The sequence below is a fragment of the Ambystoma mexicanum genome, chromosome 4p (genome assembly GCF_040938575.1).
Source record: "Ambystoma mexicanum isolate Mex_15411 chromosome 4p, UKY_AmexF1_1, whole genome shotgun sequence".
NCBI lineage: Eukaryota > Metazoa > Chordata > Amphibia > Caudata > Ambystomatidae > Ambystoma > Ambystoma mexicanum.
In genome coordinates this window covers 113185437-113210911 of record NC_090927.1, presented here as the reverse complement: position 1 = coordinate 113210911, position 25475 = coordinate 113185437, and the positions used below count along the sequence as shown (strand labels likewise).

General features: G+C 47.6%; 1 protein-coding gene across 1 annotated transcript in view; it reads left to right on the top strand.

The window, feature by feature from the left end:
- ATRAID (all-trans retinoic acid induced differentiation factor) overlaps window positions 1-25475 on the top strand; it is a 143899-nt gene that overhangs the window by 97870 nt on the left and 20554 nt on the right. Inside the window, exon 6 of the mRNA XM_069605504.1 lies at window positions 12723-12823. Within this exon, the coding sequence (XP_069461605.1) occupies window positions 12723-12823 (101 nt within the window). The remainder of the gene's footprint in view (window positions 1-12722; window positions 12824-25475) is intronic.

Genomic DNA, 25475 nt, shown 5'->3' with positions numbered 1-25475 from the left:
ATCGTTTTGGATCGACTACCATACATAAAAGCTAGGGCCATTACTTTCTTCTTCTGTTTACTAAGTGTCTCTGCATTAGCTGCAGTATTGTTGTTTTCTGTAGAATTTACCTTGAAGGTTTGCTTCATTAAGTATTGTGGTTCAGTGGGATAAAGTTGAATACATCAGTGTTTATGCTATGACATCCAAGTGTCTACCTCTACCAATTAATGGACATGTGTAGTACTAGAGATTGCACGTCTAGCTTGTTTTCTAATTTATCACATCTCTCTACCAATGTAACTAATACGTTTTCAACTATACTGAACAGAACGCTGGATGTAATACTGGTGTTACTAATGTTGGCAATGGCGGCATTACCATAGTCATTAACAGTATTATCCTGCGCAGTGTTAAGCATGGTATTTACCTCCTTCTCAGCTTCTTGAAGCCTACTGCACTCACTTTGGGATTGTTTTATCTTGTCTCACCATTTTGCTGAATTTGAGGATGTCAGCCCAATCGGCCTTATCGCCCAAATTAGCTGTAAATGGTTCAGCAGGGTCTATATTGTCCTTACGAGGGGTGGATACAGGATAAGCTAGCAATTCCACGGTTTTAGTTGTTATTAGTACTACCAGTTCCCTAGCTGATATATTAATCCGGGTTAGTGTCATATCTGTTCACAGTGGTGTCACTGGCCGCAGTCGTGGCATCACTCATGTCTTCAGTCTCAGTAGCAATATTAGTGTGTCCGCTACCTATTACGCTCATATCTCTCCCTTTGGTCCATTACACTCATGGGTGTATAGGGGCCCCACTCCGTCTCCATTGTCAGTAGGATTAAGACTAATTGCATTTGCTGGTTTCCTGATGACATGTTCGATTAACTTAGTGCCCAGGCAGCAAAGTGATCTATTTAAATCGGCTTCAATTTCCTTGGCTGCATTTTCCTCTTCAATGGCAGTAAGTGTTTTATTTTCGGGAAAAAAAAGTTGTCGGGGTTCTGGTTTTCATTGTAGGTGATTTTTGAGGGGCAGATTTTATGCCGCCGTATGATTACTTCCTGTATTTGCGTGGACAGTGTGACCATGTCGGGTGTAAACGTTCCAGTTGGTATAGCAAGAGATGGATGCACACCGTCATCCATAACGATGTCGGCCACTAATATGCTGCTGCTCATAGCAATTATTAGCGCTTCAAAATACAGGAGAACGAGATTTTTTATTTTAACAGCACACTATCGTGTTAAATGGCACTATTCGCTGTCTGATTGCCCCGCGCACAATTAGGGGGAAATCGCATGCGGCACAAGGGTCTGAGGGAAAATGCAAATCTCATTTACCCCTAAGTAAAATCACATGCATTCAGCCCAACAGCTTTTACAATGAATGAGATTGTGCGACTCGCATTATTCACAGTTGTGGACACCGCTCAGTCAGGTTTAAATCACCTGGAACCCTGAGCTCGGCAGCCCAGCAAACAGCACTTAAAGCTCTTCCAAAAGGCACGCGCGCGACTCCTGCTAAAATAGTGCTTCCGGTTCAGGGGGCGGGGCCTCTTTAGATAATGCAAGAAGACAGCCTGAACATGCTGTTCACACTCATTTCAATATGACAGCAAGGGGCAGCTAACGGCATTTCCGAAATATTTGATTTGTAACTGGCCTCATGCTGATTAGAGATTCAGTCATAGAGAGAATGTATTTAATGATTACATTTTTAATTTAAAATACCATCATTATCATCTGGCCACCAGGGGGCGCACGGGTGATGTCGTGCCCCGTCTGAGCTCGCTCATCAGAGGTCCTTCGAGAGGTCTGAGCCCCCACTTCTAGGACCCCCCCGCAGCTGAGACTCGAGACAAGGCTTTGGGAAGGTGCCCCCCGCCGGTGGCAAAAAATCCGGAGAGAATCGGTTGAGTTTTCACCCCAAACCGACCGACTGAAGTTTGCCCTCGTCTCCACCTTGAAACAGCGCGAAAGCGCGGAGCCTAGCACAGGCCCCGCCTGGCAGGAGCCCGGCGGAGACCTTGCCTCCGAATACGGTAGACCACGAGTGACTGGGAGTTGTGACGACACACCGCACAAACCGTGCCCTCTCCCACCGAACCGTTTCCTGCGGCAGATCGGTGCAGGAAACCGCAGACACCAGAGTACCGAAGGCCCGCGGAGGTGTGCGTCGAGGAGGCCCTGTATACCCGCGGGCGGCGCGAAGCAGAGGGGACACGCACGGCTGCAGCTGATCGGCCCGTGCCCCCCCGGAGGACCCCCAGGAGGTCCTTCGGAGCTGGAGCACGAAGGACCGCTTCACACTACGCCCTTTTGGTGGTGAGGACGGCCGCGAACCCCCAGGAGGAAGAGATACGGTTCGCCCGTTTACTGTGACAATTGACAACTGGTAAGCTGAGGGTTGGGCCCCCGAAGCCTCGGATACGCATGTGGGGAGAACTTCACAACGATGAATCTTTCCTAATTCAGACAACCAGGCAATCCGCGTAATACGCGCAAAGTTACCCAGGACGGAGACACGAACTGTGGCATATAACCCCCTCTGCCGTTCCTGCGGTGCATTAAAGAATCGTACCAATAACACCGGGACACTGCCTAACGAAGCGCAGGCCTGCTTTGAATCTATGGACTTTACAGAGAAATTGGCCACATTTCGCTATAATCAGGCCCCTGAAGCACTGCCCCCGCGCGAACCCTCCATCATGGCCTCCAAGAATCCAGAGGCGGCACTGACCAGGGGAGACATCGCTGACCTCCTCTCAGAAATGAAGGGAATGAGAGCGGACATAGGCAACAAGATCGACAAGATCACAAGCAGAATCGACAAGATGGAGGAAAGAATAGAGGAAGTTGAGCACAACCAGACCTCCTCAGGCATCCTCGAAATGCAGGTCGACCATCGCCTAATGGAAATTGAAGGCAGAGAAGAGGAACTCCGGCTAAAAGTCGACGACCTAGAAAATAGAGAACGTCGAAATAATATACGTGTTTTTGGTGTTCCTGAAGTAGAAGGAGAGTCAGAGACACACCTCAAACAAACCCTGCATGACATTTTGAAACTTCTGTTCGAAGACGACGGAATAGACGCACCCAAAATTGACAGGATTCACAGAGCCGGAGGAAAACCGGGTAGCCCGAGGTCCATCCTGGCCCGGTTCCACAACTACGCTGACAGAGCTCGGATTCTAGACAAAGCCAGGCTTGCACCACAGATTTCCCTTGCGGGGTCACGTATCACCATCTTCCAAGACCTGTCCTTCCTTACGCTAGCACTCCGTAGGAAATGCCAACCAATCACCAAGTTTCTCAAAGACAAAGGTGCCAGATACCGGTGGGGATACCCATTCTCACTAACGTTCGAATGGGACGGCACGAAGATGAAACTCACATCAGAAAGAGACATTTCTAATGCCATCACCGAAATACTAGGTCCGCAGGCGGAGGGAACTCCCACCTCGACAAAGAAGAATCTGGAAGAAGACTGGCAAACCAAAGGCCCTCGACGACGGAGAATGCAAGGGTCCAGGAAATTCAGGAGAATGAACGCCTCATCAGACATGGAGCATTGACTTCTCCTCTACACTGAACACCCACTATGAAGAGGCAATTTGAACAACAGATGCGAATTGGGTGATACCTTCACTATGCTGACTCTCAAACTGGACCCAAGTAAGAGGTCGCCGGGCGGTGTCACGCGGATTGAGGTACAGAGTGGGACCAAAGGGGGGGAAATAACTAAAGCATTGAATAGACCTGAGCGGGGAGGGCCGTCCTAGAGATTCTATCAGCCGGTAATGGAGAGGGCCTAGTTCCCCCAGGCTTCGAATGATGAGATTGGGGGGCTCGAAAGTTTAAGTTATGTACTGTTCTTATTGAGTACGGACCGTTTGTTGTGCGGTTCACACTGGTGGTTCGATAACAGTTGGGTGATGTCAAACCAGCTGCATCGGACGCCACGGGAGGGAATGTTTAGGAGTAATCCTACAACGGGACACTTTGTTCTTGGTGGGAGGGTGGGGGTTTGGGGTAGAAAAGTTGGACTTTTACAGGATCCCTTTACAGAACGCAGGATGTACATGCAAACAAGTATCGATCGAGGAGCACTCATTCAACGCGAAAAAAAGCGCACTTCGAACACATGGCCAATGAGAACCCGCGAATGCAGTACGACAGGCACAGAAAATAGCAAATCTTCGTCAGTAAGCAACGATGGCAGTCACACATAACATGGACCATCTACGCATAGGCACGCTGAATGTCAAAGGCCTAAATGCCCCCACGAAACGTTCCTTGGCCGCAAGGGAATTTAAACGCTCCAAGATTGACATCTTATTCGTCCAGGAAACGCACTACGGGAAAGGGCAAGAGAGGGCAATCCCCGGAAGACATATTGGCCATACCCTATGGAGCTCCGGGATAACAAAAAAGGCAGGAGTGGGGATAATAATCCGTAAGAACCTGCGCATGTTGGTCCAAAGCTCGTGGGTGGATACAGAAGGAAGAATAGCAATCATTACAGGACTCATTCGGAATGAATCTGTCACGCTAGCCACGGTATATGCTCCCAACCAGGGTCAAAAGAGATTTCTCCACAAAGCGCTTGAAAAAGTGTTCCAGATGGCAAAGGGGCAAACGATCCTTGGGGGAGACTTCAACATGTGGATGGACCCCACCCTAGACAGACAAAGTGAGATAAGTTCATCGAAACCGACACGTCTGACGGAGGACACTGATATAAAAGTAGCGCTCTCGACATTTGGGCTAAGTGACCGCTGGCGTCACCTCCACCCCACAGACCGCGGCTTCACCTTCCGCTCTATTCCCCACGGAACCCTCACGCGAATTGACTACGTGTTCTTGTCCGAAAACCTTTTACGAGATACCTCTGCTGCAGAAATATGTCCGATCTCATGGTCAGATCACGACATGGTACTAACAGAGATACGCTGGGCGACACACATCCCCCAGAATACGAAATGGAGGTGTAACGACTCTTTGTGGAAAGACACGGCATTTAGAGACGAGTTCGAAAATGAAATCAAACAATTCTTCGTCGTCAATGACACTGGGGAAATTTCGAAGACTTCGGTGTGGGAGGCAGCAAAAGCCACATGGAGAGGTATTCTCATGAGGGAGGGGGCCCGCAAAAAGAGAGAGCGGACACTGATCGAAGGGAAAATCAGACAGAAATTGTGCGAAGCAGAGAAACTTGCACAGGCAAACCCACAGAAAAGAGTGAAATACCACAATGAAGCCAGGGAACTCAGGGAAGAGCTTAAAATTTTAGAAGTCGGCAAAATCACCCAAACCCTACAGTACTTAAAGCAAAAGTTCTACGAAAAGGGCGATAAGGCTGACGCTCTTCTAGCGGCAAGACTACGCGCGCAGAGGGCCGAAAGATGGGTGGACGTAATAGAGAGAAGAGACGGCACGCTCCTGGACACCACCGAAACTTCACCTCAAGGAATCCAGGAGGCGTTCGCCTTTTTCTACGAAGACCTATACACTTGCGACCCGCCATCCCCACCAGGTGCCATAGAAGATTATCTCAAGGGACTTAAATTACCATCACTGACACATGCCGAATCTGAGGCACTCGATGTCCCCGTTAGCGAAGAAGAGGTTGCCGACGCTATCAAGAGGCTCAAAGCCGGGAAGTCCCCTGGAGACGATGGATTCACCCCTGGCTTCTACAAATCATTCACGGCATACATCGCCCCCTTCCTAACAACGCTCTTCAATGAAATATTTGAAACAGGGAAAGTCCCCCCCTCCTTCACACAAGCACTGTTAACGGTTATTCCGAAAGAAGGCAGAGATCCGAAACTGTGCGAGTCATACCGTCCCATATCGCTCTTAAACATAGACGCCAAGATATACGCAAGGGTTATAGCAGCCCGAATGGAAGTCCACTTGCCACGACTGGTGAACCCGGATCAGGTTGGCTTTGTGATCCAAAGACAAGGGGCCGACACCATGAGGAAAACACTCCACCTGATACATGAAGCGCGGTGTATGCCAGGAGACCCCACACTCCTGTCACTGGACGCCGAGAAGGCCTTCGACAGGGTGGACTGGGACTTTCTAGGGAAAGCACTCACCGAGGTAGGACTTGGCCCGAGGCTCCGCCTTGCCATAAAATCTCTGTACTCATCCCCGCAAGCATCTGTCTCTGTCGATGGTGGCTATTCCAGATGGTTCCCACTGGAAAGGGGAACAAGACAGGGTTGCCCATTATCGGCCATCCTGTTTGTCCTCTCCCTTGAACCTTTGGCGCAACGGCTGAGACAAGACACCGGGGTCCAAGGGATCAGAGTTGGAGACAAGGAATATAAGCTGGGTCTCTACGCCGATGATATACTGCTTCATCTCACCTACCCGCTTGAATCTATACCGGCAGCTATGAATATCATCGAAGAATATGGACAGATGGCAGGCTTGAAAATCAACACTGCGAAATCCATCCTGCTCCCGCTCGACAAAAGCAGGGACGATGAAGTAGAGAGATTCGCCCCACTAGGGATGAAGGTAAGCTTGACCACCCTGCGATACTTGGGCATCAACGTCACTCGAGACCTTGACATGTTGTACCAAGCCAACTTCCCGCCCTTATCACTGTCATTGCGAAATGATATGAGAAAGTGGGCCACTCTCACAATCTCATGGATGGGACGCTTAAACGCCATTAAAATGGTAATTCTCCCGAAGATCCTATACCTCTTTCAGATGCTTCCTATAAAAATGCCTAAAGAATTCTTCACTGAAGCGACGAAGTCCCTGTTGGCCTTTCTTTGGCAAGGTAAAAAACCGAGAGTCCCCAAATCTCTTTTGTTTCTTAAAAAGGACGACGCGGGAGTGGGCCTCCCGAACCTAGAGGCATACTACCGGGCGGCTCAGCTGCGAATATTGATCCCTCACCTGAGACAACAGACGGACTCGCACTGGATAGTGCTGGACAACTTCCACCTTCGTCCGTATACTGTTGGTGAATGGATATGGGTACCCGGAACACAACTACGAAAAAGCATCAGAAATCACCCAATAATCGGCACCATTTGGTCAATCCTGAAACCGAACAAAGATATGAAAGGGGTAACAACATGGCCTTCCCCCTTGGGACATCTGTGGGTCCCGGGAATATGCGACGACATAGCAGAACCACTAAGCTACCAGTCTTGGTATGAAGCTGGCCTCGAGCGGGCAGGCCAATTGTGGAGAAATAAGACATTCATAACCATACAAGAACTCGAGGAGGCACTTAACATAGGTCCTCTATCTGTCTTTCAATACTTAAAATTAAAAGGAGTAATGTCACGAGAAAAGTGGAAAGAACAACTTCAGAGAGACCTTACGCCCTTTGAAAAAATTCTGGACACTTGGATGGGCTCCAGAGGACTGATAAGCACCATGTACAACGCCCTAATAACAACTAACATAACCCCCTCAGTTAAACTGAAGACCAGGTGGGAAACAGACCTACAAAGACCCCTACACGACGAGTTGTGGCTACGCATGTGCAGACAGACAGCCAAGGCATCTATATCATGTCAATACAAGCTTCACGCGCTCAAGCTCCTTCATAGATGGCAGTATGACCCGCGCAGACTTGCTAAAATGTTTCAAGGGGTCAACCCACAATGCTGGAGGGGCTGTGGCCAAGATGCAAACTATTGGCACATGTGGTGGGGCTGCAACAAGGTGCAGACATACTGGGACGAAGTCCTCAGTTGGATAAAAGAGCTATAGGATGAAGATAGAGAAAAACATCCCATACTGGTCCTCTTTGGATTAATTGAAGATGACGAAAGGATCCTGAACGCTCCTAAAATGACCCTGGGGTTGTTGATGGCTGCAAGAGCGTGCCTCACAATGGCATGGAAGAGACCATCCCTCCCCACTAAAACGGAATGGGTGAATGTTGCACGAAACATTTTCAGAATGGAGAGCCTGACCGCTGCTCTACACGGACATAGTACGTCGGTGGAAACTGAATGGGCCGCCTTCCGTGCAAAATATATAACCTGAACATTTGCTGAATGTGTTGCCCTAGTATGAACTCGCAAAATGTTTGTTGCCTGTATGTATATTACGTTGTGCGCACCTCTCTTGGACACTCATGCCTACTGCTGTCATCCGAACTCTGTAAAGAACCTTATTGAATAACAATAGAAACGTCCCTGTTTGCATCCGGGACGAGACTGATTGGGGGGAACGATTGTTGAGTAAGATGCCTTCCATTTGTTGTTACAAACATCTTACATGCCACACGCCTATATGGCTTCTTTCGTTCTATGGTTATATGCCCTCTTCCAACGCAAATGTTTGCAAGAAAGAGATGTCATTGTTTTACCTGTAAAACCAATAAAATTGAAATTTCAAAAAAAAAATACCATCATTAGCTTTCTATTCAGTTTTGAAAAGAAGCTAGATTGTGCCTGAAGATGGCACGATCCATGCATGGGAAATGGTCTCTTTTGCATTTTACTGACTGTTGGGACAGTTTTTCTGAAGTCCAACTAAGGGCTTAGTAAAACCATTCAACTTGGATAGTACAAGACTCCACTCTTATAAGGCTGTACCACCTGAGTATATGGTAGCGTAGACCGAGCAGCCAGGCTGATCTTGGGAGGGAGAGAGGGCTGTAGGAAAGTACATAGAACCTTTAGTTCACCAAGGATTCAATAGAAAACCTGACAGCCAGAAGTATTATAAAGAATAAAGGTGTATTTTAAATACAAGTAGGCCAAGTTAAGTCTTGGGGGAATTACTGTTCATAGTCATAAATGCATTCATGAAAACACACCACTATGCTTTAAGGTACACAGACCAAAGCATACGACCTTATTTAGAATTGCTACCAGTACTTCTAGGGCAGTCAAAGCAATAGTTATTTTTAGATTACTTTCAGTAATCCAGAGCTAGTAGACCCTAGCAATAGTACAGTGAAGCTCAGCAAGAAATCGCGTAACAAACCAACTGGCCAATATACTTTTCTGAATAGTGGCTTGCTTAATCTAGGAACAGTAAAAACCTATAACTCTGATTCAGGATAACAGTTGTTCTAGGGGAGTTGGACCTTGGGGTGTAATATACAATTACACTTACTTTTCAGCTCAGAGGTACACAGTCTAAGATCAGTAAGAACTCTTTACAGTAATTGTGGATTGCACCATGCATACCAAGGTCGGCTACACCAAAAGAACACTTTTCGAGAATGGCACAACTCTATTCTAGGCAGATAAAACCTATATACTTTTAAAAGGAGCTATCGGCAATTTAAGAATCTGTATAACCCAAGGCAGACATCTTCTGGACAGGCTAACAGCAAATCCGGGGAAGCAAGATCCAGTTGGGGACAGTCGTACATTTATATCCTAACAGGAATAGTAGAGTGGATCCAACAGCATTAGTTTTGGGAAGAGGTGGACCCAATTCACAGGTCAGTTAATTAACCTATCTACTTTCTTTTAGAATGGCGAGACTGTTTCTAGGGAAAGTAAGACTTTATACTTTTCAGAATGGCAGAACATATCTAAGGTAAGGAATTACTTTACAGATACTTTTCAGAATAGCAGAAAATTTCCAAGGCAAGTTAAATAACCTTACGTATACGTTTACAAGTGACAGAACACTTTCAAGGTAAGTAAGAACTTTTGTAACTGCTCACTATCAGACTGCTGTATGCTTTTCAACACTTGTTTTACTTTTCAAGGCAGACCCCCTTTAAGTATCCAGCCCTTCCAAATTCTATGGCATGAGATCTCTGAGGCAGACGAGGGACCCTAGTGGTCTAGGAGCCAGCTGTAGGCAGGGTGAGATGGGGCTCAGTTGCAGGAGGAAGACTGTTCAAACAAGTAAGTATTCTACTTTCAAAGTTAGTTGAGAGTGCAGGGACTTCAGAGAAGACGCCCAAGGACGATTCCAGCAGGGACCTGAGTAAATAGGACGAGAATACTCAATCGCAGGAAACGCCCCAAAGCTACACAGGAATCACAAGAGTTAAGGGAAGTACCTCAGCACAGAAGAAGATTTTGCAGCAGGAGGCCTTCAGGATCTGCAGCCAAATACCCAGGCACTGAATTCCTTATGAAAACAGGACCCTCAATAGCAATTTTCAGCAGGGATCAACGGGGAAGACTCCAGGGAAGAGTTTCCTCATGGCTGGATGAGGATTTTGGCGCCCTTTTTAGCAGCCAGAAGAAGACTGAATATCGCCGGTCAGATTCTCGTCATTTGTAAGGTCCAGCACTCTGGTGAGTGGACTTTTTGGACTTGATTCATGTATTTGGAGGTCTAGGAGGATGCCCATAAAATTTCAGCAAGTTTCAGAATTCAGAGGACTGTGCACTGCACAATGGTTCGAGGTCCCAGGGTATTGAGTTATTGCAGCCCGCAAGGTCGCAGCACACCTTGGGATGGCTCAAAATGTAGGTCTTCTTGAGTCCAGTGGGTCTCACCGGGCTTTAGGTCTGGGTCATCGATTGAAAGGAAGGGTCACAGCAGGCTCTCCGGTCGCTGGAAATTGTTTTGGACACATTTTCTTCTCTTCGGTTTCGGTTCCAGTGGTCGACTACCTCTTCAGCTTCCAGGATCAGACTTTTATGCAGGAACCCAGCCAATCAAACCGCCATACAACATTCCAACTAGAGGGGTTGGCAGTCCTTTCATGACAGCCAGCCTCCCAGTTTGAACTGGATTCTAGCAGTCAGGCTGGAAGACAAAGGGCTGCAGAGTTTTGGGCTCCTCCCTCGCTTCCTGCCTTCAGACACTCTGGAGCCTGGGCAGGGAATCCACAGGATTCCTGCTGAAGATTAAGTTGACACAAAGGGTTTTCCTGCTGTGGATATCAGGGGAAGGAACAAGAAAGGACACGGAACACTGAAATCGCGAGAGAAGATTGGGGCCTTTTTTGATAACATGAGCACCCATGGGTGCCTTTACCTGGTCTGTGGAAACAGCCCATGGTAAAGGTGCACCGAATTAGTAAAAAGGTTCACTTTCACCAGCCATTAAAGTTAAGTTTGTCCTTGTAACATAAATGTTACATTTAGAATGAGAAAGGGGATACCCAGAATCCTCCCAGCACTCCACATAAAGTGGGGGAGGGGGGGGGTGCTGGTCCCATCTAATAAAATGTAAAAGGCATCCAAAGATCCTTTCTACCCTTGGGAATTGTAGTTCTCACAAGGTTAGCCAGAGAAAGTTAAAGGGGAGCCCCAAAGGCAACACCGCAACAATGGGCAGTATGTGCCAAAATGTTGGCAAAGAGAATAACATTAAAAAGCCATTATGGAGAGTCTTAAAAATGACACTCATAAAAAGAGTAAAAGACTGAGCGTGGAATAAGGTTCCCACTCACTGAGGTATAGGGGAACCTAATCCACCAGTAAAGTTAAAATTTCTTACGCTTACGGATCAAGCCAACGTGAATGACGAATTTCGAGGTCTATGGGAACAATCCCAAGAACATTTTGAGATGATTAGTTTAACTCCCGAAGAGGAAATGCACTAAGCCCTGTTTTTAGAAAGGCCGATGTAGGGCCGAAACACGTGTCAACTAAGGGCCACCCTGTTAATAAATAAGTTTTGTACTTAATGTCCTGGATTTTTCCTTTTTTCTCTTGATTGTATTAGATGGGTTCTCCCTGGCTTCCCGTCAATCCAGTGACCTGCGACCACAACAGAACTTAGTATCGAGATTGAAGGGGCCTGTTGTTCCCCTAACCATACCCTTAGAACTATTTGGAAAATACTTGCTCAATCTTATTGAATTTTTGAGTCACCAACTAGACCAGCTGTACCAGTAAGCCTGGGCCACCTTAAAAGTTCTGGGGTTGACAAAGGTCAGGAAGATTATCATTGCTATGAAAATCTTGGCTAGAAAGCTCCAGAACCTTTCTGTGTCAATGCAATGCACTCAGGGTTTGTATTGTGGCTTTCATGAGCTAAAATGAATTGTAAGAGGGGCTCACTTGAGGGATGGGACTGTGTTCTTTGAATTTGTCCATTAGCCAGCACCTGACGGTGCTTTTATGAGGCCTTACTTTCAGAAGCAGTTTGAATATGATAGATCCCAATAGTTCTGTGTGGCTTCATGTTTTGTATTCTGAATTCCTGAACTCGGAACGGGCTTTAGGTGAATCTTACAAGCTACATCCAGATAGTTTTGGGCATGTTTCATTTCAAATAAAATAGTGATATTCAAAGGAAGTGCATGTCCTTACATACCAATGAGGCAAGATTTGAAGAAATACTTGATTTACATTTGTCTTTAAATTATAAAATCAGGTCTCTTGCATGGTCATGTAGAGAATTTTCATGTAAAAAGTATAGTAAATATATGTTGTTCTCTGTAAGTCTTCAGCATTGACAAGCCAGTCTCTGGAATCATTTAAAAAGGGCTTGGAAATAGTTGAGGTTTATGGGATTCACTTTAACTCTGTTGAAAAATGTTTTCGGATGCATGCACATTTATTTTCATTTTGCATTTTACATCGGCACAGAGGCGAGCAAGATGTGCCTTCCAATTGGAAGTGTACTGTGAATGGCGCCTCTCTCTTTCAGAAAGGCTTTTCAGTTTATTTTAAGAAAACTATCTGTGCTGCATTGTTTCTGACACTACTCAATTCTGTGCTTTGTCTAGCGTTTATTTACTGCATGAAGTAACATGTGAGGGGCTACTCGAAGCTACTGTCAATGACCATTGTTAAATCTTCTCTTCCATTTTCTCTAGTCTTTTTGTGCCCAGAAAATGCACTCTGTGCCCCGGATGGTCCTGGTCTTTTTAAGTGTCCTTGTGATGAGAACTACCACGGGTACAAGTGTCTACGAGAGGTGAGCATTGGGGGCCAAAACCCTAGGTTTTTGCACTGGGATGTCATGCTGACATTCGGAACTTGCTTGTCATGCTGGTCGAGAGACAGCATTGCTGATGGGAAGTGTGGGGGGGGGCTGAATAAATACATTCATTAATTATTGACTTGAATATCCATCAATAGCACTACGTATTGTCATTTTAATCTGTTAGGTACGATCATCTGTGCTGGGCTAGTACCTCCGATGAGGCCCCAACAATGAGTATTAACCATCTGCAGTCAATGATGTTGCATTAGAAAAAAGGTTAGCTGCAAGTAAAGAAGAAAACTGTTCAGATACGCTGATCATTTCGGTACGTCAGTTAGTGCCGGGTCAAAATGAGCACAGCTATGTTGCACTGGGTCAAATATTAAGATTAGGGGAACCCCAAATTTAACACTAAAACATAATTCCTCACCACCACCCATAATTTACACATGCTTGAGCTCGCTCAGCTCTTGTTTATTCAACTGCAGTGTAATGTTCCAGGACCTACCCAGCTTTCCAGCCACCTTAGAACTTAAGTTCACTCTCACCACTTTGACCTACCATTGTGCCCAATGTACCTACTGGCGCTTTTTTTATTCCCTTGGATCAAATCTACTTTTTTCCAGCCAAAATGCACATTTTTCCCTCTGGTTTTCACAGTCCTATTTTTCCTTACTGACCTTCCAGTCCTATTCTCCATCTTGAATGTATAGGTCCACCTTTGCCCTTCTTTAACCTTCAAGTCCCTGATGCCTATGATTTTATAGCCCCTTAAATAACCTTTCCGTCCTGTACATGCTAGTAACCCTAGAATTAAAATTCCAAAAACAAATGGAATATCCCTTTCCTATGTAATGTGCAACCAGGAAAAGCTGCCTCTTCTCTACAGCTAAAGTTCCTCTTCCATGCACCTCTCAGAAGACATGCATTATTTACGGTAAAAGCATTTATGTTGATTGTATCTGCTTAGATTCACATGCTGTGCATATAGTCCGACATCCAGTGGTCACCGCAGAGTATTGCAACTTGTCTTTCGAGAATCGAAAGGGGACGTCGATATGGGCATGCCTGTAACACTATCCCTACGTGACGTGTAGTGTACCCAAAATCCCTCGCGCGTCTAGGTCCCTCCGATTGTATTTTCTCTGTCGTGAGGGAGCCTTATGACTATCGTGAGTGAGTACAGAAAAGAGAGAAAGTAGTAGACGTCTGTTTCTTCCATCCGAGCGGGGAGCAAGGGTGGGCGCATGTGAATCTAAGCAGATACAATTATCAGAAATGCTTTTATGGTAAGTAATGCATGTCTTCTGATGCTTGTTAATCTGCTTAGAATCACATGCTGTGCATAGACTAGCGAGCAGTACCCGGAGTTGGAGGTGGGTTATGAGAAGGAACATTAGTGAAAAGATGTCTTAGTACTGCCTGTCCCACCTGAGAATTGGACCTAGAGTGTGTGTTTTGTAAAGGTGTGTACAGAACTCCAGGTTGCCGCTTTGCAAATGGACTCAATGGGAACATTTGCAATGAATGCTATGGAAGCCCCAGTGCCACGAGTAGAGTGTGCTCTAGGCTTGAAGGGCAGTTCTCTCTTAGCAAGAGTGTAGCAGAGTGTGATGCATTTGACAATCCACCTAGAGTTAGTGGATTTGGAGACCGCATCTCCTTCTCTTCCTGCTGCCACAAACGAAAAACTGATTAGTTTTTCTTAGTGGTCGAGTTCTTTCCATGTAAAACATGACTGCTCTGCGTATATCAAGTGTGTGCAGGTTTCTTTCTCCCATGCTTGAAGGATTTTGAAAGAACGTTGGTAGATTTATGGATTGGTTCACATGGAACTTGGAAATTAATTTGGGCACAACCATAGGGTGAGTGCGTAGAACCACCTTATCTCTGTGAACTGTTACAAAGGGGTCTAGGAATGAGAGCGCTTGTAGTTAACTTACTCTCCTGATGGAGGTAATAGCTATTAAAAAGTCAGTCTTATAGGTGAGATCTTTAAGACTCGCTCTATGCATGGGCTCGAAAGAAGGCCCCATAAGTCTAGTCAACACTACTTTTAGGTCCAATCCGTGAGCTGGGTTAGAAATGGAAGGGTCACTTCTTTTCACGCCCTCCATGAAAGTCTTAACTGTTATTTTCCACCACAACACTTTCTGTTGTGATGTTGTGTAGGCTGAAAGCGCAGCTAAGTGAACCTTTTAGAGAGTTAAAGACCAGGCCTGAGTCAAGTAAATGATTTGGGTACAAAACAATATGTTTGGGAGAGCAGTGAATAGGGTTGATTCTCTTCGAGTTGCACCTGATGACCAACCGTTTCCACTTACTAGAATAGCAATATCAAGTGTTAGGTTTTCTTGCCTACCTGAGTATGTCCATACATCTTTGAGGGAGCTGTAGGTGCCCAAACTGACTTCAGGAGCCAGGCTGCTATGTTCAATGTCTGCGGGCATCGGTGAAGATTCGCCCCTTTGTCTTGTGACACGTTGTGCAGGCAAGGCATTTTCACTGGAGGAGATAGACATCTCCATCAGATGCGTGAACCAGGGTTGGCGGGCCCATATGGGGAGCCACCAATATCATTGTGACTGGTTCCTGGTGCATCTTGTGCACCATCTTGTTGAGTAGGGGAGTCAGGGGGTGGGGGGGACATAAACAAATTTCCCTGACCATGTTATCCAGAGTCTGTTCCCCTTGGAACGGTTCTGGGGGTACCTGGAGGTGTAAACTTGGCATTGAGCGTTCTCCAGAGTTGTGAACAGGTCGATTTCTGGGAAGCCCCATTTTGCAAAAACGTTGGAGACGAGGTCTTTGTGTAATCGCCATTCGTACTCGGTTGGTAGTGGGAAATCTCTGCTGAGTAGGTCTGCCAGAAGATTGAGTTCCCCTGGAACATGTTGTGACAATAAGAACATGTTGTGTTTGAGAGCCCACTTCCAAATGTTCTGGGACAGTTTGGATAGCCCTGGAGAATGAGTGCCCCCCTGCTTGTTTAGATAGTACATGGCCGTGGTGCTGTCTCTGAGGGTCAGGACCGTCTTTCCATGCAGTTGTGTCTGGAAAGCTTTTAGTGCTTTGAACACTGCTTACAGTTCCAACAGGTTTATGTGGTTGGATGCTATGTCTAACTCTGTGTGCTGTTTGATGAAGCGGGGGTGGTGAAGGATTTCTCCTTCAAGAGGTTTTCCCTCGACCACCACCGTAGCGAGAGAACGAGGGCTGGCGAGACGACCACTAGATCGTCCCATTGTCCGCTGGCCTGACACCGCTGGCTTTTGAGCCACTACTGCATTGGACGCATGCGCAAGTGCCTGTGAGGAACCAAGTAAATGCATGACGCCATCATTCCTAACAGTCGCATAGCCTTGCGTACCGTCACCTGTCGACTGGCTACATATTGAGGGATTTGAAACCGCATGTTTTGGACCCTCTCGTTGGAGTGGAAGACGAGGCCATGCCTTGTTCGAATTAGAACCCCTAGGAACTGCTGACCTGACTGGGGTCTAAGCTGGATTTTTTTCTCGTTGATCGAGAATCTCAGACTGAATAAAAGATCTATCGTTCTTTGGGTATTTGACAGACCGGTTTCGTAAGAGTCCCCCTGTTATGAGCCAGTAGTCGAGGTAAGGATAGACCGGGATGGATTGCCTGCGCAGGTGTGCTGCTGCCACCGCTAGTACTTTTTGTAAATACCCTTGGTGCGGATGCTATGCCGAAGGGTAGTACCTTGAACTGATAGTGCTTGTCTTGTAGCATAAATCGGAGGTATTTTCTGTGCGTCGGCAACATTGAAATATGAAAGTATGCATCTTTCATGTCCAGTGTTGCCATGTAATCCCCCTGTGAGAGCAGGGGAATTACTTCCTGCAGAGTGTCCATGCAGAACTTTTGTGGCTTTACAAATGTGTTCGCTGGGCGCAGATCTAATACAGGGCGCATGGTTAGATCCTTTTTGGGTACAAGGAAGTACGCTGAATAAATACCTTCATTTACCTGTGACAGAGGTACGTACTCTATGGCTCCATTTTCTTGCAGTGTCTCGACTTCCTGAAGAAGGATAGGCAGATGGCCTGGTGTCAGTCGTCTTGCTCGTGCAGGTCTGAACGTTTGGGACCGGTTGAACTCTATACTGTATTCATGGGCCACGGTCTTTAGCACCCACTGGTCTGTAGTTATCCCCTCACATGCCTGAAGGAACGATGTTAACCGGCCCCCAACGGGGGAGGCATGGGAGTGGACCTGAATCTTTGGCTCATTTTGAACCTGAGGCCGGGGAGCCTTTGGGGGTAGTGTACCGGCCCCTTCCTTTCCCACGACTCTGACCCCTCTGAGAGTGCGGGGTCGTAGATCCACTGGTTCCCTGTGGAGAGGACCAATTGTTTCCCGAGGCGTACTGTTGTTGAGGGAAGTGTTGGCCACGAAAAAGCCGTCTGGATCCAGATCCTTGTCTCGTGGATGGTCTTTGTGTAATTTGGTCTAGCGTCTTCAGGGTATCGTGCTCCCTCTTTGCGCCTAGTCGACCGCTCTTTCAAACATGTTGGATTCTTCCAAGGGTTTATTTAAAGGTGACGCTTGCGTCTCTGGCTTGAACCCAGAGTTCGTTAGCCACGCGTGTCTCTTTAGGAGTGTGCCCTGAGCCAAAGATCGACCCACTGTTTCAGCGGGATCCAAAGTGTTCTTAAGTATACTTTGGTTCATTTGTCTGCCCTTGGCCACTATGGCCACGAGACTAGTCTGTAGAGTTTCGGGAACCTCTTGTAGGCCTTCTTGTAACAAAGCCCACTGAGCGTCCGTGTAGCTGGCTGACGAGGTGGTATTGTTGGTAAAGCGCGTTGAAAAAGCTGCTGCGACCGTGACCCTCTTCCCAAGGGCGTTAAGCCTTTTACCTTCTTTGTCAGGGGGTGCCTCACTGGTTGACAGGGGAACCCCTGCCCTCTTTCTTGTAGTGGTCACCACCAGGCAGTCTGTGGTGGAGTGCCTCTGATATATTAAGGGGTGTCCGAGGGGGAAGGCCGAAAAACCTTTTCTATCCTCGGATTGACACCTCTTGTTAGAGCAGGTGTTGATAACGAGGTAGCCAGATGTTTTTTTTTTTTTTAAATACAGTTTTTAAGGTTATTACAACAAACATGTCATTTCAATTCGATACCATTCCCAGAAAAAACTTTCAGACAATAACCCTCCCCCCCCACCCTCCCCTAGCCAGTGAACAGGTACAGATTTCAAACTTTGTCTTGCAGGAACGCATTGTGCATTTTTTAAGTTCGGACTGTCAAATTGATTAGTGCACACATAGTCTAGGGCACAACCTAGCAGCACCCCGTGAGGGGGCGCGTTCCTCGTACAACGGGTATCTATGAGGTCTCCAAATTCCTCCTGGCCCAGAACCCAAACAGGCCAACAGATAAAGGGTTCACCCCTCAGGTCGGCCGCTCGTACTTTTCAAAGAAGGGGAGCCAGAGTTCCTCAATGTTAGATCTGGATTCATCCAGGACATGGGTCAAAAATTCCATGTCGTATATCGCCCGAACCTTCGCAACCCATTCCCTCTCATCAGGCATGTGCGGATTCCTCCACTTCTGGGCCAAGCAGCTCCTGGCCGCCACGAGCATGACCTGTAACATGTAGCCCTGGGTGTCCTCCTGATCATCACCCACCTCAATGCCGAATAGAAGCAACCAGGGACAGAGGGGCCTAGAAACACCATCCACCCCCCTGATCCAGGATAGGACCTCTCCCCAATATGACTGCACCCTCGTGCAAGACCACCACATGTGCATGTAATCCCCTTTTTCCTTTTGGCATTTCCAGGGCTCAATCCGGCTATTAACTGTGGAGGATAGTGCCATCTATGTAAAACCTTTAGAGCTTGGTGTCTGTACTGGGGGGAGGTCGTTGAGCGGTGGGCCCGGATGCACATTTTGGTCCACCTTTTATCTATTGTCGTGCCCAAATCTTTTTCCCATTATGTCCGTGCTGGAGGGGGATCCCTGGGTATCGAGAGGAGGAGGAGGAGCTTGTACAAACGGGATATGACCCCCCTGCAGCCCCATGTGGAAATTATCGTTTTCTCGAAGTCTGTGAGTTCCCTCCTGAGTGTGTCCCCCCATGAGGGTTCGGAGAGGACTCCCTTCAGTTGAAGGTAGCGGAAAGGTGAACGCTTGCCCAGCCCCAGGGCTTCCTCCAAGTCCAGAAGGGGCATGAAGGAGCCGCCTACCCACAAGTGGCATGCCCTAACAAGGCCCGCCTCGTACCACCTCTGATACGCGGCCAGCTCCACCACCTTGGCTAGGAATGGTGGCACCCAAATACTACTTAATGGAGAAGGCCAGGTTGTGAGCCATCTGTAGTAACCCCCCTCCTTCAAGACAGACCACAGAACGTCGAGAACCGGGTGGTCCAGAACCTACCTGGGGATGTGTGTTCTAGGGACCCACAACCACTCGTCGAGCGTGAGCGGGGCGAGCAGGCTATTATCCAGAGCTACCCATTGCTTTTCTGACCCAGGGTTGAAATGGTTGACCAAAATCCTCAGCTGGGAGGCCCTGTAGTATGTGTCAATCTGGGAATCCCACCCCCTCCGTCCTCCTTGGGCCTTGTTAGGACGTCGTAGGAGATCCTATGTTTTTTTCCCCGCCCAGAGGAACCTGAGCAGGGTGCGTTTCATTGAGTCAAGGAACGCGGCGGGGACCTGAGTGGGGAGCATCTGGAAGAGGAATAGGAATTTGGGAAGTACCACCATTTTGATCAGGTTGAGTCGTGCCTTCAGTGAGAACCGAGAGACCGCCCACCTCTCTACATCTCTCATGACCTCAGTCCACAAAGGGGTGATATTGCACGGGAAGCGGTCCTTTGGGTCAGGTGTGATCTGAATTCCCAAGTGCCGGAACCCCCTCTCTCTGCAATTGGAAGGGAAGACCCTCCACATACTCCCTCTGTGTCTGGTATTCGACCCCCCCATAAAAGCCACAGATTTGCCCAGATTGACCTTGTACCCCGAGAGGCTCCCATAACGCTCCAGTGCCCGCAAAACATGAGGGATCGTCCGTGATGGTTTAGTGATGTAGAGGAGAGCGTCCTCGGCGAACAGGTTGATCTTGCAGTGGGAGCCGCCAATCTGTACTCCAGTGAGAGCCTCGTTGTTACGCACCGAGATCGCCCAGGGTTCCATGACAAGGGCGTATATCAGGGGGGATAGTGGACAACCTTGTTTCGTTCCTCGCTCTAGGGGAAAGACTTCCGATTCCATCCCATTGGCGGCCACCCTGGCCGTGGGGGTGGAATATAGTGCTGCCATCCATCCCAACCACCTCTGGCCCATCCCCATTGCCGAGAGGACCTCCCCCATGAAGGCCCAACTCACCCGATCGAAGGCCTTTTCTGCATCCAGGGACAGCAAGAGGACCCCTTCGTCCCGTGTTTCCCTTGAGTGCAGCAGATGGAGGGTTTTGCGCATGTTGTCCGAGGCTTGTCTATTTAGTATGAAGCCTGTCTGATCTGGGTGAACCAGGCGGGGCAAGCATTTCTCCAGGCGAGTGGCCAGGATCCTGGCAAATATTTTAGCATCAAGGTTTAAGAGGGAGATGGGTCTATAGGAGCCGCATTCTGTGGGGTCTTTTCCTGGCTTGGGGATTACCGAGATGAGGGCCTGTAGGAATGTGGGGGAGGATTATCTCTTTGTTGCGGATTTGGTTGAACAATTTGGCCAAGGGTTCTGTCAGCATGGGCTGGAATTGTTTGTAATAATCGGCCGTATACCCATCTCCCCTGGGACCTTCCCTGCTTTAAGTCTCTTGATAGCTTCCTCCACCGCTATGTCCCCTCCAAGCCCTGCAGCTCGGCCTCCGTTAAGCGGGGTAGCCGGTGTTCCTCTAGATAGGCCCGGATCTCCTCCAGCGATTCCCCCTCCTGTTTTGTGTATAGGTCCCTATAAAAAGTTGCACAGGAGCCCACTATCTCTGCCTTTTTATTGAGGACCATACCCTCCCCATCTTTAAGAGGTCCAACCCTCCTCTCCAGTTTACAACCCCTGGCTCTACGTGCCAGTAGGGTCCCCACCCTTTCCCCCTTTTCGTAATACCTTTGTCGCGCGTATCTCAATTTCTTGACCACCTCCCTGTAACGCTCACCTGATTCCCGCGGAGGCGCCGACCTGATCTGCTATGACCTCTTCTAAGGTGATGCGCAGGACTCGGAAGACGGACTGGACCAGACCCCCAAACCTCGCCTGTCTGGCCCGTAGTAGAATCCTTCTGTAGATGGAAAAGGGGATTAACTGTCTGCTGGATAATGTGTCGGATTCCCCCCTTCCCCCTCTCACACTCCTCGAACCCCCTCTGCGATTCCCCGTAGAGTCTCACCTTAGAGTCTGAAAAGACGAGCTCTCCATCCTGCTTCCGATGCAGGGGCGCGTTGATTTCCAGTTACTTCACTGGATCTCGGGTTTGGTGAGTATTCAACTCCGCTTGACTTTTCCGATATGAGGCCGTAAGTATTTAGTTGCAAAAGTTCAAGCCTTAATTGTCCGTTGTCCTTTTCTCTATTTCAGATGCAGGATGAAGAATCCACGTAGAGGAATGGATTCGCCGAAGGTAAACTCTGGTGAGTCTTTTTGATGGATGGTTCCCTTAGTGATCTTGCTTTCACCCACTAATGCGTGTGTCTTTTTCCCCTTAGGGGCCGGGGTACGGAAGTGCCAAAGAAGCGGCGCCGACCCGAGGTGAGGAACGATTGTCCCAACAATAATCAGGTAAGTCTTAAGGTGGAAGAATCAGGCCTTCCTCAATCTGTTCCTTCGCTCACCTTTGTTTTGTCTCTTTTTCTCCTTAGGCGCTGAAAGGCGACAGATGATGCCAATGGTCGCTGAAGAGCCCGAGGGCGCCTCGTGAAGGTGAGTGGAACGCGGCGCTGCAGCGTGCGATGCGCTTCTAAAAATATTGTCTTTTCTCAGGATCGTCGGAGTGATGGTACCGGACTCCGGATGGAGGTAGGTAAAGTTCAATTATTGACCTTTCTCTCCTTTCCTTCCTTTTCAGGTGTTCCAGGTTGCGGGCGTGGCTGGAGCCAGGATGCAGGAGCAGATACGGTGAGCGTCCAGCTGCTAGATGCAGAACAACACGAAGCGTGAGCTGCTGTCTGGGCGTGGTTTAAATAGCCCCCCAAAGTAGTTCCAGGTAAGTATTCTTCCTCAGCCACGCCCGAGTGGTAAAATAGTCCCATAGGTAAAATAGTCCCTTTCAGACCTCAAGGAGGTCTGGATCCGGCAGCATGATCTGCATCAGGTAAGTCCATCCAAGCACTCCCATAATGAGCCTGGCGCCTATGGTGCCAGGACTGATGCCTTCTATGAGCCTGGCGCCAAAGGCGCCAGGACAATGTCCAAAGAGCCCCTATAAGGGGTTGCTGGGTCCCTCCCTGGGGACATGATGCATGCTTTCGGGGACGCTGGGCCTGAACTGGCTTCCTGGGAGTAGGCATCATGACAGCACTCTCCCCCAAGGCCCCTCCCAAGATTGTTCCCTCCGGGGGTTTTGGTTTGTTTGGGAAGATCCGGTGGAATTTCTTAATTAAACGAGGTGCATGTACATGGTCACTGGGTTCCCACAACTTCTCCTGAGGCCCGTATCCCTTCCAATCGATTAGATAGAAAAGTTTTGACCTTAACATCTTTGAATCTAAAATGTTCTTCACCTCAAATTCAGGTTCTCCATCTATTTGAATGGGTTCTGGAGGCTTGATTAGTATGGTTCCAGGTTGCACTGGTTTCAAAAGTGACACATGAAAAACAGGGTGAATTTGCATGTTAGCTGGTAAATCAAGTTTAACGGCCGCTGGATTGATTATGGCCGTAATGGAGTAAGGCCCCAGATATTTTGGATTAAAAGTTCGAGGTCCCTTGAGCGATAAGTGCCTGGTAGCCAGCCATACTTGGTCCCCAATCTGGTACTGAGGTGCTTCACTTTGATGCAGGTCAGCATTCTTCTTGTATTTTCTCTTGGCTTGTTGTAAATGCGTAGTTGCTTCTTTGAAGGCTTGGGTAATTGTAGAATGCAGATGGTCCACTGCGGGCATTCCGAGGCCTTGAGGCGAGTCGAGGTCTGAGGTTCGAGGGTGATGCCCGTATAAAAAGGACTTTGCCCAGTTCCAGAGTGTACCGAATTATTATATTCATATTCGGCTATCCAAAGAATGTCTTTCCAGTTACTTTCAGATTGCTGCAACATACACCGTAAATATTGCTCATGGGTCTGATTCATCCTCTCTGTTTGACCATCGGTCTGAGGGTGGTGACTAGTCAATAATCTTACATCGATTTGTGCCAATTGACAACATCTATGCCAAAAGTGGGAAATTAATTGGCTTCCCCGGTCTGAGATTAGTACAGACGGGAATTCATGTAAACGAACAATATTTTCAAGGAATTCTTTGGCTAGAACTGAAGCTGAAGGTAAACCTTTCAATGGAATGAAGTGGGCCATTTTGGAAAATAAATCCACAATAACAAGAATAGTTTTATATCCTGAACAAGGAGGTAAATCCGTAATAAAATCCAATGACAGGGTGTGCCAAGGTGCTGGTGGAATGTCTAAAGGTTGAAGGAGACCGGCTGGTCTTTTCTTTTGGCATTTATTTTGGGCGCAAACACCACAGGACATCACAAATGATTTAACATCTTTTCGCCAAGAAGGCCACCAGAATTGTGGTTTCACCTTTTCTTCCGTCTTGGCAATACCGGGGTGCCCCTCTATTAGTGTATCATAACGAGAAATAACAAGCTCTTGTAATTCCTTGTGTGGCAGAAATAAGCGCCCTTGGAAATAAGGTAAATCATTATTTATAGTAAAGTCAGATCCCTTTTGTACCCAATCCTGTAAGTCTGTAGGGTCCATGAGTTGTTTAACTCTAGCTTGAATGTCTTCAAGCGTTTGTAAAGAAGTCATGCCCAAAATTCTCTGTTCGGGATTTATCGGTACAGGTTCTGAGTTAGTATGAGTTTCTCCCATTCCTATTCGGGATAGAGCGTCGTCCGCTTTGCCATTCTTACAGCCAGGACGGTAGGTGATTACAAAATCGAATTCCGCAAAAAACAAAGCCCAACGGAGCTGTCGAGATGACTGAGCCTTGGCGGTCTTTAAATACTGTAAGTTCCGGTGGTCCGTGATCACCGTGATGGTATGTCTAGCGCCAAGAAGATAATGCTGCCAGGCTTTAAAGGCGGATTTAATGGCTAACAGTTCTTTGTCAGTGATTGCGTAGTTAACCTCGGGTGCCGAGAATTTTCTGGACCAAAATGCAACGGGTTGCAGTTGGTTAGTTTCGGGATCTCTTTGAGACAGGACAGCTCCCATGGCTAGGCTGGATGCGTCAGTTTCGACGACATAAGGGAGATCTGGGCGCGGGTGCTTCAATACAGGTGCGGAGGTAAATTTAGCTTTTAGTTCCTGAAAGGCCTGCTCGGCTTCTTCAGACCATTTGAAACGTTTATTTTTCCTTAAGAGCGCAGTGATGGGTTGAACCACACGAGAAAATTCCGGGATAAACCTACGATAAAAATTGGCAAAGCCAAGCATGCTTTGACCACCTTTCACGGAGCTAGGCGATGGCCATTTGAGGATAGCATCCACTTTTCGTGAGTTGATGCGGACTCCTTTAGGTGTCAGGATGAAACCAAGAAACTCTACTTCTGTGGCATAGAAAACACATTTTTCAAGTTTAGCAAATAGTTTGTGTTGGCGCAATTTCTCGAACTGCCCTGACATGTTTTCTATGATCAGATTCCGAAGAGGAGTACACAAGAATGTCATCGATATATACGACAACACAAATGTCGATGAGTTCTCGAAAGACATCGTTCATGAAGTATTGGAAGGCAGCCGGTGCATTGCACAATCCGAAAGGCATCACCTGGTACTCGAATAGCCCATATTTGGTGCGAAAGGCAGTTTTCCATTCATCGCCTTCCTTTATTCGCACCAGATGGTAAGCCCCCCGGAGATCTAACTTGGTGTATATGCAGGCATCCTTCACCTGGTCAAGGAGTTCAGGGATCAGAGGCAAAGGGTATCGGTTTTTAACAGTTATCTGTTTTAATGCGCGGTAGTCAATACAAGTTCTGAGGTCGCCTTCTTTTTTAGGCACGAAGAATAAAGCCGAGGATGCAGGAGACTTAGACGGGCGAATAAAACCATTGGCTAGGTACTGATCTAGATATTGTCGTAAATGAAGATTCTCGGGTTCGGTAAGGGCATAGATCCTGCTGCAAGGGGGTTGTGCACCGGGCAATAGATCGATCTGGCAATCGTACGACCTGTGAGGCGGTAGAGTTTTGGCCTGTTCCTTTTGGAAGACGTCTTGAAATTCTTGGTATTCTGGCGGTATTTGCAAAATGACAGGGGTTACTGTAGCTAGGCCAATATTTGGATTTCTTGGATAACCGGTTTGTGCACAATCTGGAAAGGTTATCCTCTTTGCTCGCCAGTCAATTCGAGGATTGTGTTTCCAACCAAGGGATTCCTAGAATTACTTGAAATTGCGGAGCCTTGATTACATCAAACACAATTGCCTCCCGATGTCCGTCTTGACTCAACAATGTCACTTCAGTAGTGGAGTGTGTTACCGGCCCAGAGGCGATTTCGGTTCCATCCAC